At 40.1% G+C, this 20,856-nt stretch overlaps 2 protein-coding genes across 3 annotated transcripts; both read left to right on the forward strand.

Annotated features, from left to right (window-relative positions):
- The first annotated feature begins 9,219 nt into the window (after positions 1-9,219).
- On the forward strand, positions 9,220-11,400 carry LOC112214673. Of its 2 annotated transcripts, XM_024373590.2 has the most exons (6): positions 9,220-9,285; positions 9,427-9,795; positions 9,942-10,292; positions 10,404-10,532; positions 10,634-10,683; positions 10,815-11,400. In XM_024373590.2, the coding sequence occupies exons 1-6, from the start codon at positions 9,246-9,248 to the stop codon at positions 10,929-10,931; spliced, it is 1,056 nt and encodes a 351-aa protein (XP_024229358.2). In that variant the 5' UTR covers positions 9,220-9,245; the 3' UTR covers positions 10,932-11,400. The 2 variants fall into 2 exon arrangements, with proteins under 2 accessions (XP_024229358.2, XP_024229355.2); XM_024373587.2 differs by lacking the exon at positions 9,220-9,285 and having other exon boundaries at positions 9,300-9,795.
- A 4,145-nt stretch (positions 11,401-15,545) lies between these two features.
- On the forward strand, positions 15,546-19,909 carry LOC112214676. The gene is made up of 6 exons (XM_024373593.2): positions 15,546-15,606; positions 15,763-16,107; positions 16,264-16,305; positions 17,926-18,108; positions 18,299-18,333; positions 18,430-19,909. The coding sequence occupies exons 1-6, from the start codon at positions 15,564-15,566 to the stop codon at positions 18,562-18,564; spliced, it is 783 nt and encodes a 260-aa protein (XP_024229361.1). The 5' UTR covers positions 15,546-15,563; the 3' UTR covers positions 18,565-19,909.
- The last annotated feature ends 947 nt before the right edge of the window (positions 19,910-20,856 follow it).

A 20,856-nucleotide genomic window follows, 5' to 3' on the forward strand; every position in this document is an offset into this window, starting at 1 on the left:
GACCTGTGCAGGAGAACACAGTGTCTATTGGTTCAGACATGGCTCAGGAGAATCCCATCAAGGAATCATTAACACCCATGGAAACAGGAGTGATCAGTGTGAGAAGAACTATGAGGCTGGGTCTTCTACACAGAGATGTGTCTACAACCTCCCCAAGAGGAACCTCAGCCTCTCTGATGCTGGGACATACTTCTGTGCTGTGGCCTCGTGGGGAGATACTGTTTGGGAACGGGATCAAGCTGGATGTTGAGTGTGGTCACTCTGATGATCCACAGATGAGAATCCTGGTCCTTCTCTCCGTCATAAGAACTGAAGTTCTCTTCCACTGTCTGACCATCTTCATCATCATCTACACCACCAGGAAATAGATCAATCTAAGACAAATGACGATGGACTTTTTGCAGTAAATGTTGGAAATATCATCATTGAAAATGTGTATTTGTTGAGATTGCTGAGTTGTTTTGCATTCTAAAAATAAATGGCCAGTGACCTTGTTTAAAAAGTTGTGTCAGTTGATTAAATTGTACTTTTGAAATCCATGTATAAGTTGCTTCTTATAGCATTAATAAATATCCATTTAAACAACTGATACTGACTGAAATAGACTTGTTCCTTCCCTTTGTGTTCTGTACATACAGTATGTCTGTATGAATGTGTGCAGAGGGATTCTGCAGACCCAACCTACTGATAAATGCAAATCCCACCCATGCATGCACCCACACAGCGAGATGTTCACATGTACCTGCCCTCTGTGGTCTGCTGTGAGCACAAAACAAGACCGTCTCTACGCTTTGGACAGGCCTGCTGGCCTTTTACACACCCTGTGCCTCTATGTGGTTTTCAGCAGGATGTCTATGTGGTGTCACTTTGTTTTCTCTCATTCTTTCATTGTTGTTCACAACCATGACAATAAGCAACATAGTCCACTTATATACTGTATGTCATGTAGCCTATATCTTGTCACTTGCAAGATCATAGGTTTATTTCATTCAAACTACAATCATTTGTTTACTGAGTTAAAAAATTGTATTAATGTATATTAGGCTACAGTGAAGAGGCCTATCCATGAGGTACACCCCTACTAAACGCTCAACTAGTAGCCTACACTTGAGTTAGTACATGAATGACAGAGATAAGACTGACTTTCATTCTGTAGGTGTTTCCTCCACATACCCTCACAGTAATGCTACACCCTTCATGTCAGGACATGTTCTTTGTATAACAGTCCCCATATAGGTCATCAGGAGTACTGCCTGTAACTGTTATATGGGGAGGGGCTAAATCTATTTTAGGCACACAACTGAGTTTGACAACAAGAGGATACAGGTACATTAATTTGTAATGTATGCTTGAAAATGTACTCCATACTTACCAGATAATATTATACTTTTAACCCCATTAAATTAAAGATATACATATATTCTCTTTACACACTGCCTCATTGTTGGACATCTTTGATTCAGCTGGTGCCCACATAGCAAACTATACATTTCCCCCCCAAAATAATTATTCTAGACACCACAAACTGTCTACCACAAACCTGTACTGGGGTACAGGTTTGTCGAGCTAATTGAGGTAATATGTACATAGGGGTAAAGTGATAATTCATAGATAATAGATTATAAATAGTGAGTAGCAGCAGCGTAAAAAAAAGGTGTGTGTGTGGGGGGGGTCAATGCAAATAGTACATGTAGCCATTTGATTAGCTGTTCAGCAGTCTTAAGGCTGGGGGTAGTAGCTGTTAAGAAGCCTTTTTGTCCTAGACTTGGTGCTCCGGTACCACTTGCCATGCGGTAGCATAGAGAACAGTCTATGACTAGGGTGGCTGGAGTCTTTGACAATTTTTAGAGCCTTCCTCTGACTCAGCCTGATATAGAGGTCCTGGATGGCAGGAAGCTTAGCCCCAGTGATGTACTGGGCTGTACATACCGTCTGTAGCACCTTACAATCGGAGGCCGAGCAGCTCCCAACCAGGCAGTGATGCAACCAGTCAGGATGCTCTCGATGGTGCAGCTTGAAATATTTTTGAGGATCTCAGGACCCATGCAAAAACCTTTCAGTCTCCTGAGGGGAATTAGGCGTTGTCGTGCCCTGTTCACGACTGTATTGGTGTGTTTGGACCATGATAGTTTGTTGTTGGTGTGGACACCAAAAAACTTGACGCTCTCAACCTGCTCCACTATAGCTCCATCAATGAGAATGGGGGCATGCTTGGTGCTCCTTTTCCGGTAGTCCACGATCATCTCCTTTGTCTTGATCCCATTGAGGGAGAGTTTGTTGTCCTGGCACCGCTCTTCCAAGACTCTGACCTCCTCCCTATAGCGTGTCTCATTGTTGTCTGTGATCAGGACTACCACCGTTGTGTCTTTTGAAAACGTAATAATGGTGTTGGAGTCGTGCTTGGCCATTCAGTCATGGGTTAACAGGGAGTACCGGAGGGGACTAAGCACGCACCCCTGAGGGGCTCCAATGTTGAGGATCAGCGTGGCATATGTGTTGTTGCCTACCATTACCACCTGGGAGCAGCCTGTCAGGAAGTCCAGGATCCAGTTGCAGAGAGAGGTGTTTAGTCCCAGGGTCCTCAGCTTAGTGATGAGGTTTGAGGGCACTTTGATTTTGAACGCTGAACTTTAGTCAACGAGCAACATTCTCGCGTAGGTCTTCCTTTTGTCCAGGTGAGAAAGGGCAGTGTTGAGTGCAATAGAGATTGCATCCTCTGTGGATCTATTGGGGCAGTATGCAAATTGGAGTGGGTCTAGGGTTTCTGGAATGATGGTGTTGATGTGAGCCATGACCATCCTTGAAAAGCACTTCATGGCTACAGATGTGAGTTCTACAGGTCGGTAGAAATTTAGGCAGATTACCTTGTTGTTCTCAGGCACAGGGACTATGGTATTCTGATTGAAACATGTTGGTATTACAGGGACAGGTTGAAAATGTCTTTAAAGAAAGATCAATAACTCAAATTATAATGTTAAACCGTTTTTTCTCTTCTCATGCCACTAACACTAACACACCCTCAAACAAACAGCAACCTATTTACAGTTACTCTGCGGTCTGCGATGAACACAATATGAGGATGTATCTACACTTTGTTATGGCCTGCTGCCAATGTATTGTACACAGGACCCTCTGCTCTCTCTCTCTCTCGCTCTCTCTCTCTCTCTCTCTCTCTCTCTCTCTCTCTCTCTCTCTCTCTCTCTCTCTCTCTCTCTGTTTCTGTGGTTTTAAGCCGGATGCCTCAGAACTCTTAGCTATCTCATACTCTAGGCTATACTACTTGCTCTTCAAGTTGACCATTTTAACAACAGTAAACCAACTCTTTTGATGAGGCAGCTGTTCTATACATAGTCGACTGAAATCTGTGAAAAACCACAATGAGCTATTTATTAGGTCATTTCAGCTAGAGCTGTAGTTCTTAGTCAATCACAACACAGTTTTAACAGTGAAGTATTATCATCACCTATAGGCCTAGAGGTATCGGCCTCCTCAATAACAAAATCATGGGAAGGGATTCTATCCAGCCAATACAATTGAGTGTAAGTCCTGAATTATGTTTTTTCAATAGATGTTTTTTTAGTGAGGTGAAGTGACTGTGTGGTGATAGAAGCCCTAGTGGATGACAGTGTCATTGCATGCATGTTCCCAACACGTTCACAACTGAGTCTCTTGACGTAGACAACAGTATCTGTAGTGATGAAGAATAAGGGATGTCAAACTTGAATGATTATTACTAAATTTGTACTAAATCTATACTCTGTGACTCTGTACAATGTGAAGAAAATTGTCGTACCGGAATAAGGTTATGGGTCCAGTTCGACAAATCACCTGCAGCTCCATTGTTGAAGTGTTGTCTACTTAGGTGGACTTTTTCCACTCAAGACAAGTTGTGAGGAGGATGACAACTCCAATGAGGATCACACTGTGTCTGATATTTCCACTTCTTGTAGAGATGTGTAAGTCCAACTTTTATATTTCTCTGCTTATGAGATGTCTGCCCTTGATTTGGATGTCAGTCCATCCAGGAGACTCTGTGACTCTGAACTGTACAATACACACTGAGACCTGTGCAGGAGAACACAGTGTCTATTGGTTCAGACATGGCTCAGGAGAATCCCGTCCAGGAATCATTTACACCCATGGAAACAGGAGTGATCAGTGTGAGAAGAGCCCTGAGGCTGGGTCTCCTCCACAGAGATGTGTCTACAACCTCCCCAAGAGGAACATCAGTTTCTCTGATGCTGGTACTTACTACTGTGCTGTGCCTCATGTCGGGTGATACTGTTTGAGAATGGGACCAAGCTGAACATTCAAGGTAAATCCCATTTAATCTGTTAATATTCCCAACAATACAGTATATTTGTGTAAATAGCCAGCCTTCAAATGATCCCATACATTTGTCTCAACAAGCTATACAATATCACCATCAGCTTTTTGATTCAATGTTTTACTGTTTGATGATCTTCCTAAGTGCTCATGAATACAATATGAATTCTCTGATACCCTTTCCACAGTTCCAGAACATGATTGTCCATTTGATCTGAGTCCTACTGTTCTGGCCTTGGTCGTCTCCAACATCGTTCTGGGGATAGTGACCCTCTACTTGTCTGGGTGCTGTGCAAGACTCAGAACAGAGATAGCAGAGGTATTACTTTATATCTAATGTTGTGTCTGATGGTACATGCATCTCAATGCAATGTACATTCTGTAAATATCCATTAAATGCCCAACATATCAGCACTGTTAATTAACTACATGAGGTTAAAAATAGATAGATTGTCATAAAAAAATCATAGCTGGCCTTCCTCTATTTCAATCTCTATGAAGGGAGGACTGATGTCCCAACGTCTCAGAGAAATCAGGTAAATTTATCAACATTTATAAATATATAATATTTGTAGTTTTTACAAGAAACTGCCTTACAGCTAGTGTTCAGCTTATTTGTGCATTTTTTGTTCTTAAGCATTCTTGTAAGTAATAGGTCACTGTGATAGATGTAGCCTACTTATCTTTGTGATTGTTCATTTTTCTGTGGAACGTCTGTCACTGTTCCACTGACTGTCAGGTCATCGTAGTGGGTGTACAGTCTGAATAGTCATGTCTTTTGTAGTGTTTTCTTCCACAGGAGAATTGAAACACTATATAGTTGTCGCGCCCTGACCTGAGTATTCTTTGTTTTCTTTATATATTTTGGTTAGGTCAGGGTGTGATGAAGGTGGTATGTGTGTTTTTGTCTCATCTAGGTTGTTTGTACTGTCTAGGGGTTTTGTAGATTCATGGGGTTGTTTCCATCTAGGTGTTTATGCAGGTCTATGGTTGCCTAGATTGGTTCTCAATTAGAGGCAGGTGTTTACCATTGTCTCTGATTGGGAACCATATTTAGGCAGCCATCTGCTTTGGGTATTTTGTGGGTTATTGTCTATGTTTTGTTGCACGTTAGCACATTGTTTATATAGCGGTCACGGTTGTCTTATTTGTTTTTTTTGTTTAAGTGTTCTTCATTAAATAAAGAAGAATGTATTCTAACCACACTGTGCTTTGGTCTACTCCATAAGACAATCGCGACAATAGTAGATCATGCTGTCATAATGTATTTTCACCCCCAAGAAGAAGTCCTCCTCTAGAAGAGCAAGAGAGAAGACCAGCAGAGAGGATGCTGTGTACTCTGATGTCAGGAACCTGTAGCAGCAGTGAAAGATATCACCACTGTCACAAAGACTACAAGAAGAAATGTTACTATTTGTAGCATAATAAAACTGCTTTTAGTAACAAACGTTTGTATGGAGTTTTCAAAGTATCAAAGAAACTGTTTGTTTTAACATCGTTTTGCGGGTACTATTTAATGAAGCTGCCAGTTGAGGACTTTTGAGGCATCTGTTTCTCAAACTAGACACTCTAATGTACTTGTCCTCTTGCTCAGTTGTGCACCAGGGCCTCCCACTCCTCTTTCTCTTCTGGTTAGAGCCAGTTTACGCTGTTGTGTGATGGGAGTAGTACACAGCGTTGTACATCATCTTCAGTTTCTTGGCAATTTCTCGATTGGAATAGCTCAATTTCTCAGAACAAGAATAGACTGAGGAGTTTCAGAAGAAAGGTCTTTGTTTCTGGCCATTTTGAGGCTGTAATCGGACCCACAAATGCTGATGCTCCAGGTACTCAACTAGTCTAAAGAAGGTTTTATTGCTTCTTTAATCAGAACTACAATTTTCAGCTGTGCTAACATAATTGCAAACGGGATCAATTAACATTTTAAATGATAAACTTATATTAGCTCACACAATGTGACATTGGGACACAGGAGTGATGGTTGCTGATAATGGGCCTCTGTATGCCTATGTAGATATTCCATAAAAAATCAGATGTTTCGAGCTACAATAGTAATTTACAACATTAACAATGTCTACACTGTTTTTCAGATAAATGTGATGTTATTTATTGAACAAAAAATGTCTAAGTGACCCTAAACCTTTGAATGGCAGTGTACATAATAGTAGCATCAACATATATTGTAGTGTAATTAAATTTCACATATTTAATTGTTTTTTTGGTTCAACCATAATGCATAATAAGCATCATCAACAGGGGGAATATATTGGGTGTGCGCGGATTAGCTCTAGAAAGAATATATCAATTTATAAGACTTTTTCATAAAAATAGGCTTTCCCACATGAACAGGTGATGAGATGATACCCCGAACAGGGTTTTTCGACCTGTATGTGGGTGTCTGAAGAAGGATGTTTTTATTGTGATATTGCACTGTGCGCAAGAGACACATTTGTAGTTCCCATTTGGAATGTGTGTCAAGAATGTCTGAGTGGGCTCAGGGTGCATGTCTGATCTCATGAAGCTATCTCCAATATTGCGACCACCGGGACATGGACTTGTACCCATGTACCAACTTACTATGAAAAAGTGTCATTCCAGGGAGATTTCGCAAATACATCTTGTCTTGAGCTGCAAAGGACGACTTGAGTTTTATTTTGCCCATACTGATGTTGGTTCGTATCATTGTGGAATATTCTGGTATAATGAATAGAGATGGTGCATATGCCATGAAGGTCAGTGAAGAAACTGAAAGTTTAGTAGCAAACTATGTTTCCAATTTGAATTTCAGTTTATTTTCCATCAGAATGTCAAAATGTTATGTGGTTCTCTTTAGCCAATTGTCACATTCTGACCTTAGTTCCTTTGTTATGTCTTTGTTTTAGTTTGGTCAGGGCGTGAGTTGGGGTGGGTAGTCTGTTCTTTTTTATATGATAAAATCATCTATCATTGGTGTTATATATGATAAAAATTACAGACCTCTACATGCTTTGTAAGTAGGAGAACCTGCCAAATCAGCAGTGTATCAAATACTTGTTCTCCCCACTGTAAAAACACTAATGAACAATGTTTTCAAGTGAAATGAAATAGAACGGTATTAATTACTGGAAAGGAAGACCCAGAGTTACGTCTGCTGCAGAGGATTAGTTCATTAGAGTTACCAGCCTCAGAAATTGGCAATTAACTTGAACCCCGGATTCAAAGAAATGCTTCCCAGAGTTCAAGTAACAATGTCACGGTTGTCATAAGAACGGGACCTAGGCGCAACGGATGTTGAGTTACACATATTTATTGCAAAGTGAAACTTAAAGAAAAAAACAATAAATCAAATAAACAAACAACTAAAAGTAACTAAGTGGTGCACAAACACAAAACAATATCCCACAAATGCAGGTGGGGAAAAAGCCTACCTAAATATGATCCCCAATCAGAGGCAACGATAAACAGCTGCCTCTAATTCGGAACCACTTTAAGCACCAACATAGAAATATCTATACTAGATCACCCCCTAGTCACGCCCTAACCTACTACACCATAGAGAACTAAGGGCTCTCTATGGTCAGAGCGTGAAAAACAGACATGTTTCAACATCAACTGTTCAGAGGAGACTTTGTGAATCAGGCCTACATAGTCTAATTACTGCAAAGACACCAATAACAAGAAGAGACTTAATGGGCCAAGAAACACGAGTAATGGACATTAGACTGGTGGAAATCTGTCTTTTGGTCATGATTAGTCCGAATTTGAGATTTTTGGTTCCAACCGCCGTGTCTTTGTGAGACGCAGAGTAGATGAAAGGATGATCTCCGCATGTGTGGTTCCCGTCGTGAAGCACGGAGGAGGAGGTGTAATGTTGTGGTGTGTGCTTTGCTGGTGACACTGCCAGTCATTTATTTAGAATTCAAGGCACACTTAACCAGCATGGCAATGACAGCATTCTGTAGCAATACACCATCCCATCTGGTTTGCGCTTAGTGGGACTATCATTGTTTTTTCATCAGGACAATGACCCAACACACCTCCAGACTGTGCAAGGGCTATTTGACCAAGAAAGAGATTGATGGAGTGCTGCATCAGATGACCTGGCCTCCACAATCACCCATCCTCAACCCAATTGAGATGGTTTGGGATGAGTTGGACTGCAGAGTGAAGGAAAAGCTGCACACAAGTGCTCAGCATATGTGGGAACTCAAGATGATTGGAAAAGCATTCCAGCTGATGCTGGTTGAGAGAATGTCAACAGTGTGAAAAGCTGTCATCAAGGCAAATGTTGGCTACTTTGAAGAATCTAAAATCTAAAATATAATTGTATTTGTTTAATACTTTTTTGGTTACTACATGATTCCATATGTGTTTCAAACTGTTGATGTCTTCACTATTATTCTACAATATAGAAAACAGCACCGTATATTATTCAATTGCGGTTACAAATAATATTAGTATTTAATGTTGGAGGCTTATGATGAAAACCAATAGCCAGAAATGCAGCTTCTATGCAGTGGTGGGTAAATGTACATTATGGATCACTTTAACCCTTGGGCTGGGCTGGGCTGGGCTGGGTTAGGGTCGGTAGTATCAGCAGCACTAGAGATATTTCACTGTTTCTTGTCCAAACATCAATTTCATTTCAGAAAATGTTTAATTTTTCTCAAAAAAGAAACAGCCGTATCAGGCAAATATTTGATAGCCTTGATCTAGTAACTCTGAATCGCTTTATAATGTCTTCTTGGAAAGTCATTCCCGTGAAGCTCACACTATGGTAAGCCAGAGGACACACTTCTAAGATTGTCGTCAGCCAATAAAATCTCTAGTTTCAGTGTTCCCTCCTACTGTATGATGGGTACATCTAAAGTGCCATCATATATAAGGTGCCCCACTGTCAGACCCACACACTATACAGTGCAGAAGGGTGTAATGCTACAATGATGAATAGAGAAGTATTTATATTTTACATCAACTTGGGTAAGAGTAAGACATTTTAATTTAGTTCCTTATTTAATCATTTGTAGTATGTAGTTTGAATATAATAAGCGAAGTGGATGTTGTCTGTAATGGGTAGAAATGCCTGTGACTTTGTTCCATGTTGTTTGTTTGCTTTGACAGTTTGTGCTTTCACCAAACCAAACGTAATTCAACCAATCCCTGTGATGGTTACTGAGCTGGGAGGCACTGTGACTCTCACTTGCCTTTGTCCTAATGTGTCGGTGACCAGATTTAATTGGTTGAAGCAGAGTTTTGGACAGGAACCCCTCCTCATGGCATCATCTCTTTATGCTGGCCAAGAGAATTATTATTCCAACAACTTTATCAAGGACTTTACTGAGACCGAACGTTTGGGTGTGAGGAGAGGAGAATACTGCTATAACTTGACCATATCCAAGACAGAGCCAGGGGACTCAGCTACATACTATTGTTCCACTGCAGCCATCTATGAGCAAACATTTGGAGAGGGAACTGTTTTAATTGTCAAAGGTAACTAAACATTTGCATCTTCAATTTCAAAATGTATGGCACAGTATATTGGTATGTTTCTGCAACTACTTCATCAAATGCTAGTGATGAATACATGGCTTGTTTTTCACCCACTTAGTCTTACATTAGTTACTCACCTTCTTCAGATTCAGAGTCCAACAGAATGTCTGTGCTCCAGCAACCTGTGTCTGAGTCAGTCCATCCAGGAGACTCTGTGACTCTGAACTGTACAATACACACTGAGACCTGTGCAGGAGAACACAGTGTCTATTGGTTCAGACATGGCTCAGGAGAATCCCATCCAGGAATCATTTACACCCATGGAGACAAGAGTGATCAGTGTGAGAAGAGCCCTCAGGCTGGGTCTCCTCCACAGAGCTGTGTCTACAACCTCCCCAAGAGGAACCTCAGGCTCTCTGATGCTGGGACTTACTACTGTGCTGTGGCCTCATGTGGGGAGATACTCTTTGGGAACGGGACCAAGTTGGACATTGACGGTAGGTGATACAGATTCTATTTTATTTTATATCTACTGTATAGTCTACTATGTAGAACATACATTTACTTGCTATTCTGGGTTTCTTCTGTTACTGTTTGAATTTCAACAGACCATAGAGCAGATCCTCTTCTCTTGGTGTCCTGCCTGGGTGTAGTATTGTGTGTCACGTTCACCTTGATCATTGTCCTGGTTTGCATCATGTACAAGATGAACAACACAACATGTGTGCAGTGCAGAGGTAAGTTACTATCCCTTGATATTCGTTGATGTCACCATTTGTTGTTGTTTCAGTAGTGGAAGAAGTAGAAGTATCCTAATCTTTTTTGTCATTCGTTTTAGGACTCGTCTCACAGACCAGAGGTCCTTCAGTTACCAGGTCAGATGCAGGGGTAAGCAGAAATACTTTTATATTGTCTGAAGTCTATTGTGAAGCCTGTCTTCAACCAACTTCACTATTTTGGGTTAAAAAAACTAAATTTAAAATAATTGATTGTCAACAATGCTATTTTGTGCTTCACAGGACCAAGATGAAGACAGTCTCCATTACGTAGCTCTGAATCTGAGCAACAAGAAGAACAGGTCTAGAAGACAGAGAGGTCACATGGAGACAGTGGTGTATGCTGGGATCAGACAGTAGAACTGGATGAATGAAACAATGATCCTTTTATACTAGATAACTCTTTATTAACTAGTTCTAGCTTCATTAACTATCTTTGAATGCATAAGCAGTCAAATGTGATGAAAACAGTGGTCATAGCTTGTTTGTTATACAATGTTGAAATAATTGAATGCATTGCTATTTTTTTATTTTAATAATAATAATAATAATAATTAGGGGTGGTGCTTATATTTGTCTTGGTACACAAGTGTGTAATGAAAATGTTTTGTGTTGTTGTTGCTAACCCCAACTCCCCCTGAGACACCCGCAGGGAGTGGGTTCACAGCCAGGGTCACCATTGTACAGCACCCCTGGAGCAATTAGGGTTAAGTGCCATGCTCAAGGGCACCTTTACAGATTGTTATTATTTGTATTTATTTGTTGTGCCTATTTTAGCAACAGTAAAATAGTTGCTTGTGTAAAGAAAAATAAAGTGTTTCCAACTGTTTGAATTTGAATAAATTGAACCCACTGCATACTATGATGATATGACGCGTTGTACAGACAGATGCTATTAACTGTCTCAGATATTATGGTCTGTTTAAGCCTTGTGGTGAAGGTGGAAGTGTTGCTTTCCACTGATGGAAACTAACCTCTAATAGACATTTAACACAGGAAGACTGACCTGCACCCACACTACTCTCTTCACACTACTTAGTGGGTGTGAAACAGACCCTTAGTGCAGCAAAAGCCTCTCAACACAAATGTGTAGGACAAAGTTTACTTAATGATGTGATGTCTAGCAGTACCACATGTTATGGAAAATGATTTAGGCCTCTTGCAATAGATCTACTCATAGTGAAAGTTGCACAACAGCCAGCACCACAGAACGAGGACAGGTCATAGTCAGCCGTCATAATTTTTTTTTTAAGACATAACATAATAAACCAATTTTACACTCCGTATATCTCTATTCTCTGTCTACAGAAACATCTCTGCGACCACATATACAAATTTACAATATTATTAAAGTAACAGCAGTTTAGCTGAATATGTGTCAGGCTCCATCACACCATTAGAAATGGAGAAACACCAAGACACATCTATTTCTTATCACAGAAGAGGTGCCTTTTTATTGAACCTTTATTTAATTACTTAATTATTTAATTAGTCTCGTTGAAATGTAAAAAATATAAATAAATTTCAAGAGAGACCTTGTGCTTGCACACCGCAAGAATCTCTTTGACTCTACATACCTCATAGATATACAGTTGAAGTCGGAAGTTTACATACACTTAGGTTGGAGTCATTAAAACTTGATTTTCAACCACTCCATCAAATTTCTTGTTAACAAACCATAGTTGTGGCAAGTCGGTTAGGACATCTACTTTGTCCATGACACAAGTAAATTTTCCAACAATTGTTTATCGACAGATTATTAATTTTCAAACACCTGAAGGCACCATGTTAATCTCTACAAACAATAGTACGGAAGTATAAACACCATGGGAACACGCAGCCGTCATACCGCTCAGGAAAGAGACGAGTTCTGTCTCATAGAGACGAACATACTTTGGTGCGAAAAGTGCAAATCAACCCAAGAACATTAGTAAAGGACCTTGTGAAGATGCTGGAGGAAACAGGTACAAAAGTATCTATATCCACAGTAAAACGAGTCGTATATTGAAATAACCAGAAAGGCTGCTCAGCAAGGAATAAGTCTCTGCTCCAAAACTGCCATAAAAAAGCCAGACTATGGTTTGCAACTGCACATGGGTGATCCTAACTGACCTAAGACAGGGAATTTTTACCCGGATTAAATGTCAGGAATTGTGAATAACTGAGTTTAAATGTATTTGGCTTAGGTGTATGTAATCTTCCGACTTCAACTGTACACATTGCCGCTCTTGCTGCTGGTGAGTCTCTGATCCACCTCTACGCAGACGACAAATACCTAGGTGTCTGGTTAGACTTTAAACTCTCCTTCCAGCCACACACAAACATCTCCAATCCAAAGTTAAATCTAGAATTGGCTTCCTATTTCGCAACAAAGCATCCTTCACTCATGCTGCCAAACATACAGTCGTAAAACTGACCATCCTACCGATCCTTGACTTCGGCGATGTCATCTACAAAATAGCCTCCAACACCCTACTCAACAAATTGAATGCAGTCTATCACAGTGCCATCCGTTTTGTCACCAAAGCCCCATATACTATCCACCGCTGCAATCTGTACGCTCTCGTTGGCTGGCCCTCGCTTCATACTCGTCGCCAAACCCACTGGCTCCAGGTCATCTACAAGACCCTGCTAGGTAAAGTCCCACCTTATCTCAGCTCGCTGGTCACTATAGCAGCACCCACTTGTAGCACGCGCTCCAGCAGGTGTATTTCACTGGTCACACACAGGGCCAATTCTTCCTTTGGCTGCCTCTCCTTGCAGTTCTCTGCTGCCAATGACTGGAACGAACAACAAAAATCTCTGAAACTGGAAACACTTATCTCCCTCACTAGCTTTAAGCACCAGCTGTCAGAGAAGCTCACAGATCACTGCACCTGTACATAGCCCATCTTTAAAACATAGCCCATCTATAAATAGCCCAAATAATTACCTCATCCCCTAATGTATTTATTTATTTTGCTCCCTTGCACCCCAGTATTTCTACTTTGCACATGCACCTACTGCACATCTACAATTCCAGTGTTTTTAATTGCTATATTGTATTTACTTCGCCACCGTGGCCTTTTTATTGCCTTTACCTCCCTTATCTCACCTCATTTGCTCACATCGTATATAGACTTGTTTTTGTACTGTATTATTTACTGTATGTTTGTTTATTCCATGTGTAACTCTGTGTTGTTGTATGTGTCAAACTGCTTTGCTTTATCTTGGCCAGGTTGCAGTTGTAAATGAGAAATATACTGTATATATACTGTATATATATATATATATATATATATATATATATATATATATATATATATATATATATATACACACATATATGATTTACAGTAAATGCTCTCTTTGTAAGAAGTGCAGTGTCTGTTCACACACCTACCAGGAAGGGTGTTATTTGATAAATCTCCCACCAATCAGAGAGAATAGGTGACTTTCTGTCTTTCTCTGTAACTGTCAGGCAAGAAGCCTACTGATCACAGTACTTCACCAGTCCATTTGGTTCAGGGCAGGCGAGAGTAACCACGAAGGATGGACTGCAAGATGACCCCATTATTATCTGTCTGGTGATTCTGCATCTCACTTGTAAGTACTGTATGTGCATATCTACAGTAGACTGCCTAGTCCATTTCTCATGTGTTTCAGTAGCTATTTACGCTAAAGATTACTGACATTGTCTTCTACCTTGGCTCAACTTACTGACATGGCTTCACTGTAACTCTTATGCAAACTGTGAATTTATACATTTTTCTTCTACATCAATTAGCCAAACTTGAGCCCTTTACCTCTGAATGATTTACACCATGTGCAAATACAGGGGCAAACTGGGATCAAAAATCGTAGTATTTTAGTATTTTGATACTTTGTAGATAGGGCCTCCCGAGTGGCACAGCAGTCTGAAACACTGCATTGCAGTACAAACTGAGTTGCTACAGATGCTGGTTCGATACCCATGCCGGCCGCAACTGGGAGACCCATGAGGCGACGCACAATTGGCCCAGCGTTGTCCGGGTTAGGGGAGGGTTTGGCCAGCCGGGATGTCCTTATCTCATCGCGCTGTAGTGACTCCTGTGGCGGGCCAGGCAGATGCACGCTGACATGGTCACCAGGTGTACAGTGTTTCCTTTGACACATTAGTGCGGCTGGATTCCAGGTTAAGTGTGCATTGTGTCATGAAGCAGTGCGGGTTGGCGGAGTTGTTTTTCTAAGGTCGCACGGCTCTCGACCTTAGCCTCTCCTGAGGCCGTACGGGAGTTGCAGCGATGGAACAAGACAACTTGACATCACGAAAAGGGTGTAATGAATACATACAATTATTTTAAAAATTGTGGACATACATCATTTGTATGTACAATAGTAATATTTAAAATGAGTAAATTGGGTGATTTTGTATACATTTATTTAAAATTGCATAGGGACGCTTCTGGGGAGACTCTGATTAGATGCCAGCATAGTCGCCTGAATTCATTTAGACGGAAACGGCCGATGTACTTGGGCCGATTCTTGGCAGTCATTCATTTTGATTCCGGGCCGAGTCCGACACCAGATTCCAGGCGGATTCAATCCGTTCCGGTCCCCCGGAAGAGGGCCGCTTGTGGGCAGATTCCTCATTGCTAGCTGGGTAGTGGATAGTTCGTTTGAACTGGTAAAATCCATCTGTAGGGGACAATACAAATAAAGCCTTAAGAGCACTAACCCTGATAAGGTGAAGTCTTATGGTCACCTATTATCCCCACTAAACCCAAACACCTACTGTATATGAACCCAAACACTTATCTCCATTTTAATTCAACATACCTATGCTGAACTTTTGTTTTTACACTCCACATAAAATGTCTCTGTCAATTCTGCTCTCTGTAAATAGACATTGTGGTCCAATACCAACTACCACACCCACTACCAATGAAATCACCTTTGATCTCACTGTGATCTCAGAGTGAATAGTGCTCTCTGATTCACAACCAGACAGAGCAGAATAGATCTACACACAGAATGGCCAAAACCTTCCTACCAGCTCTACTGCTCTATGGATTGAGTAAGTAAGCTACTGTTAAATCTAACATACTGTAGAGACAGAGTAAGATTGAGTGCATCCGTCAAGGAAAACCGGAATGTTCAGTGTAGCACTTTTTCCTGAATTCTAACGTGATTTCAACGAATATAGTAATTCACTTTGTTCTCTGTGTTTCAGGTTTGGTCTCTGTGTTGGTTTCTCAGTGTCAGACTATGGTGGTCCGTATTGGGGATACCATCACCTTGCAGTGCTCCAATGTTACAACGGCTGTGGGACACACAGCATGGTTCAAGCAAGTCAACGGATCAGAGCCTGTGTGCATCTCGTCTATGTACGGCTTTAACTCAACACCTTATCTCCACAATAGTTTTCGAAGGAGCCATTTTGAAATGTTCAGCAACAACACCACTGTCTTTCTCACAATCACAAATGTGGAAATAGCTGACTGTGGTCTGTATTTCTGTGGATTGTATCCACATAGCCACATGTTCTTTGTCAACGCAACTGTTCTAAAAATTCAAGGTACGTTTTCAATTATTTATCTGCCGTTTGATACATTTGAAAACGAATAACAACCTAATCAGGAATTGTCATAAAACAAAGGCAAACCTTTGTTGGACATATTTTTTAGTATAAAAATTGAGAAAAAATGAATTATTTATTTTCTCGATCTTATAGGGCACAACGGAGGTGAGGAAATACTAGAGTCATCGACAAAAAGTGAGTTTCTCTTTCTTTCTCATGTACAGCACCTTCAGAAACTATTCATACCCCTTGACTTATTACACATTTTGTTGTGTTACAGCCTGAATTCAAAATGGATTAAAAATCTCACCTATCTACACACAATTCCCTGTATATTTATTTAACTAGGCAAGTCAATTAAGAACACATTCTTATTTTCAATGACAGCCTAGGAACAGTGGGTTAACTGCCTTGTTCAGAGGCAGAACAACAGATATTTACCTTGTCAGCTCGGGAATTAGATCTTGCAACCTTTCGGTTACTAGTCCAATGGTCTAACCACTAGTCTACCTGCCACCCTTGTAAATTATAATTTACATTAGTATTCACACCCCTGAGTCAATACATGTTAGAATCAACTTTGGCAGTGATTACAGCTGTGTCTTTCTGGGTCAGTCTCTAAGAGTTTTGGAATGTACAATATTTGACCACAATTTTTTTTAAATTCTTCAAACTCTGTTATTCGGCTAGAAAATCTATGAAAAGACTTGAAGATGTCTGTCTAGCAATGACAAACATATTGCTAGACAATCATTTTCAAGTCATGTAATAGATTTTCAAGCCACTTTGAGTCAGAACTGTAACTCAGCCACTCAGGAACATTCAATGTCGTCTTGGTAAGCAACTCCAGTGTATATTTGGCCTTGTGTTTTAAGTTATTATCATGCTGAAAGGTGAATTTGTCTCCCATTCTCTGTTGAAAAGTAGACCGAACCAGGTTTTCCTCAAGGATTTTTCCTGTGCTTAGCGTTATTATGTATATTTTTATCTTGAAAAAAAAAAACGTTGTCCTTTTCGATGACAAGACATGATGCAGCCACCACCATGCTTGAAAATATGAAGAGTGATACTCAGTGATGTGTTGTGTTGGATTTGCCCCAAACATAATGCTTTCTACTCAGGACATGAAGATAATTTCTTCGGCACATTTTTAGCAGTTTTACTTTAGTGCCTTATTGCAAACAATAATATATTTTTTATTTTGTTCAGACTTTCTTTCCCTCTGTCATTTAGGTTAGTATTATGGAGTAACTACAATGTTTTTGATCCATCTTCAGTTTTTTCCTATCACAGCCATTAAAGTCTGTAACTCATTGTGAAATCCCTGAGTGGTTTCCTTCCTCACCGGCAACTGAGTTAGGAAGGATGACTGTATCTTTGTAGTGACTGGGTGTATTGATACACCATCCAAAGTATAATTAATAACTTTACCATCCTCAAATGGATTTTCAATGTCTTCTTTTTTTTACCCATCTATCAATAGGTACCCTTCTTTGTGAGGCATTGGAAAACCTCCCTGGTATTTGTGGTTAAATCTGTGTTTGAAATTCACTTCTCTGCTGAGGGACCTTGCAGATAACTGTATGTGTAGGGTAGAGAGATGAGGTAGTCATTCAGAACTCATGTTAATAAACACTAATATTGCACACAGAGTGAGTCCATGCAACTTATTTTGTGACTTGTTATTAATCACATTTATCTGAACTTATTTAGGCTTGCACTAACAAAGTAGTTGAATACTTATTGACCCAAGACATTTCAGCTTATTAATTTGTAAACATTTCTAAAACATATTTTCACTCTGACTTTCTGAAGGCACAGCCGAAGCAAAACCAAAACACTGTGATGGAACTATCAGTTTAGTTGGAGAGGATGATGATGGAACGACGTACCTCCCTTCCCTGGTTGTGATCCTGGGTGTTGTGACTGCTGTTCTACTGATAGTCATCCTCATCCTGGTCCTCAAGATCAGACGAGACACAAAAACACACAACACAGGTACGATGGAGGACCATAAACATTTTCTAAAAGGTGTATATCTCAGATTATATCAATTGAAAGCAAACCACACACACACATGCTTAGGGTATTTCTCTCTGACCAAATGTCTTTACAGTAACACACAACGTAAAATGTATGTTTGAATAACTGTTTGTGTACTGACCCAAATTACTCTTTCCTTACTCAGGTATCGAGGCTCAACTGCAGCTACAAAATAGCCAGGTAATAGAAACTGTCATATTTCGTAAATGACATCCAGATAACTGTACTTGATTAGAATTGTTTGATACCTCTAACCTTATTATATGTTTTCTACAGGATCCGGATCAGGACCCAGAGTCTCTGAACTACTCAGCACTGAGTTTCCGTCAGAAGAGGTCCAGAAATAAGAAGAGAGCTGAAGGTCAAATGATGGAGATGGAGTCAAATGTTGTTTATGCTGCCACAAGATAATTGTCAAATGTTTTAATGTTGATATCAGTGTACTGTAGCACTGATAAAGAACTGATGTAATACATTGAATAGTAGTAGTCATAAATCCCCTTGTGACAGCCATCGTGATTGAGTGCTGAGGTAGAGGGGCCAGTGAGGAACGCATCACTTCCTGTGTTGTGAGTGACAGGAAGGAGCAGCTCAGTGTTGAGTGAGACCTGCTGAGGTGAACATCACTGGGCATATCATAGTCTTGACAGAAAGATAGTGTAATATTATTATAATATTTTTTTTTACTAATAACCAATATTTTACTACTTTTTGATATTAAAGATGGGCCCTGGGCGTGTATCTCTAATTCTGTGTAATAAGATTTAGGATGCAAACCGCAACAAAATGAGGGGCACTAGTTTGTATAATATATTTGAATGTGTATGATAATGGTAACACTGATAGGCCTTGTTATTTTCCACTGAGGTAAAGTCCTCTCTCTCTCTCTCTCTCTGATGAAGACGAGCAACCTGCACCACAGGAAGACTGGCCTGGAGCTCTCTCTGTTTGTATCTCTGTCTCTCTCTCTCTCTCTCTCTCTCTCTCTGTTTCTCTCTCTGTCTCTGCATCTAACCACACAATCTCTTATCAGCATTCAGGCCCCACATCAATTTCCATTCCTACCGCTAGACTGAAAATACCTGACCAAAACCAAACTAATCCAGGCTCTAGACTAGAGAGTTGTGCACAATGTGTGAAGTGTACAATGACAAACACTATTATACTTCAAAACATTATCTGCTGTTGTTATCGTAATTGTATGGTTGAATTTATTTGAATGCATGATGTACAATGATATGAGTGGACATCTGGGGTTTGGGACACCTGTACACCGCCACTGCCAAAAAATACAAATCTGCTGTTTAGTAAAATAGCCCACTAAATGCATGGTTATGTTCTAACAGTCCATAACATGTTAGTTTTTTTCAACTTCTTGAACACTTTTTTGCACTTGTAGGCATACTTCAATCATAGTGCATACATGATGTGTTTGCATGCATAGGGAACGCATCCATAAACAATAGGCCTACTGCACTAATGTTGTGTGCCGAGGCAGTTATCAATGCTCTCAGCCTGGTCTCATACACTAGACGTAACGTAGTAAATGTAAATCAGGGAAGTTCTAATTAGTATGATATGTTACGTTTGGTATGGTTACATAAGACAGAAGGTTGCTTAAGGCAAAAAAAAGTAGCGTCGTTGGTCGGGAGGGATGATTATCCATTTAATGTGAACCTCTAGCAACCCTTTTCCTTTCTATTGAATACTCTATTGTCCGGTTGAAATATTATCGATTATTTAGACAATTGACAACCTGAGGATTAATTATAAACATCATTTGACATGTTTCAACGAACTTTACCAGTACTATTAGGATGTATTCGTCTGCATGTTTTGACCTCCTTTGAGCCAGTAGATTACTGAACAAAACGCGCCAACAAAACAGAGTATTTGGGATATAAATAGGGAGTTTATCGAACAAAACAAACATTTATTGTGTAGCTGGGTCTCTTGTGACTGCAACCAGATGAAGATCTTCAAAGGTAAGTGATTAATTTTATCGCTATTTCTGACTTTCGGGACTCCTCTACTTGGTTGGAAAATGTTTGTATGCTTTCATAAGCGGGCGCTGTCCTCAGCTAATCGCATGGTATGCTTTCGCTGTAAAGCCTTTTTGAAATCTGACAAAGCGACTGGATTAACAAGAAGTTAATCTTTAAGCCGATGTATAACACATGTATTTTTATGAATGTTTATTATGACTATTTCTGTATTTTGAATTTGGCGCTCTGCAATTTCACCGGATGTTGACGAGGTGGGTCGCTAGTGGCACGCCTGAGCCAGAGAGGATATCATACGAAATGGATGATAGCCATCCACAAATTAATACATACCATATGAAACGTAACATATCATACTAATTGGAGTGTCCCAGATTTACATTTACTATGTTACGTCTACCCCTGAGTCCAGGTTGAGGCTCTCTGCAAACTCTCATCTGATGCATTCGCTGCACACACAACATCCTCGACCTGTGGTCAGTGTCACCTTGCTGGTGTGAACAGGGATGGAAAAAAACACGTACATCTCATACAAAGGTCTTTGTGGTGAGAAGTTTCCACTGAACAACAAAACATAAATGTTTTTTTGGTACTTTGGTACTTTTGATTTCACACCTCATCTGTTCTGTGCTATATTTGTTATGGTTTGTTACCAAGGCAGTTTGATGTGCATACAAATAATCATGTTGCTAATTGTGTT

The sequence above is a fragment of the Oncorhynchus tshawytscha genome, linkage group LG15 (assembly GCF_018296145.1).
Source record: "Oncorhynchus tshawytscha isolate Ot180627B linkage group LG15, Otsh_v2.0, whole genome shotgun sequence".
Lineage (NCBI taxonomy): Eukaryota > Metazoa > Chordata > Actinopteri > Salmoniformes > Salmonidae > Oncorhynchus > Oncorhynchus tshawytscha.

What these genes read in the sequence shown, in the direction of transcription:
- LOC112214673 (XM_024373587.2), top strand. Translation starts at nt 9,363, where the DNA reads ATGTTGTCTGTAATGGGTAGAAATGCCTGTGACTTTGTTCCATGTTGT. An exon ending in AACTGTTTTAATTGTCAAAG is followed by an intron (nt 9,796 to 9,941) that starts GTAACTAAACAT and finishes CACCTTCTTCAG; the next exon opens with ATTCAGAGTCCAACAGAATG. An exon ending in GACCAAGTTGGACATTGACG is followed by an intron (nt 10,293 to 10,403) that starts GTAGGTGATACA and finishes GAATTTCAACAG; the next exon opens with ACCATAGAGCAGATCCTCTT.
- LOC112214676 (XM_024373593.2), top strand. Translation starts at nt 15,564, where the DNA reads ATGGCCAAAACCTTCCTACCAGCTCTACTGCTCTATGGATTGA. An exon ending in TCTACTGCTCTATGGATTGA is followed by an intron (nt 15,607 to 15,762) that starts GTAAGTAAGCTA and finishes TCTGTGTTTCAG; the next exon opens with GTTTGGTCTCTGTGTTGGTT. An exon ending in TGCAGCTACAAAATAGCCAG is followed by an intron (nt 18,334 to 18,429) that starts GTAATAGAAACT and finishes TGTTTTCTACAG; the next exon opens with GATCCGGATCAGGACCCAGA.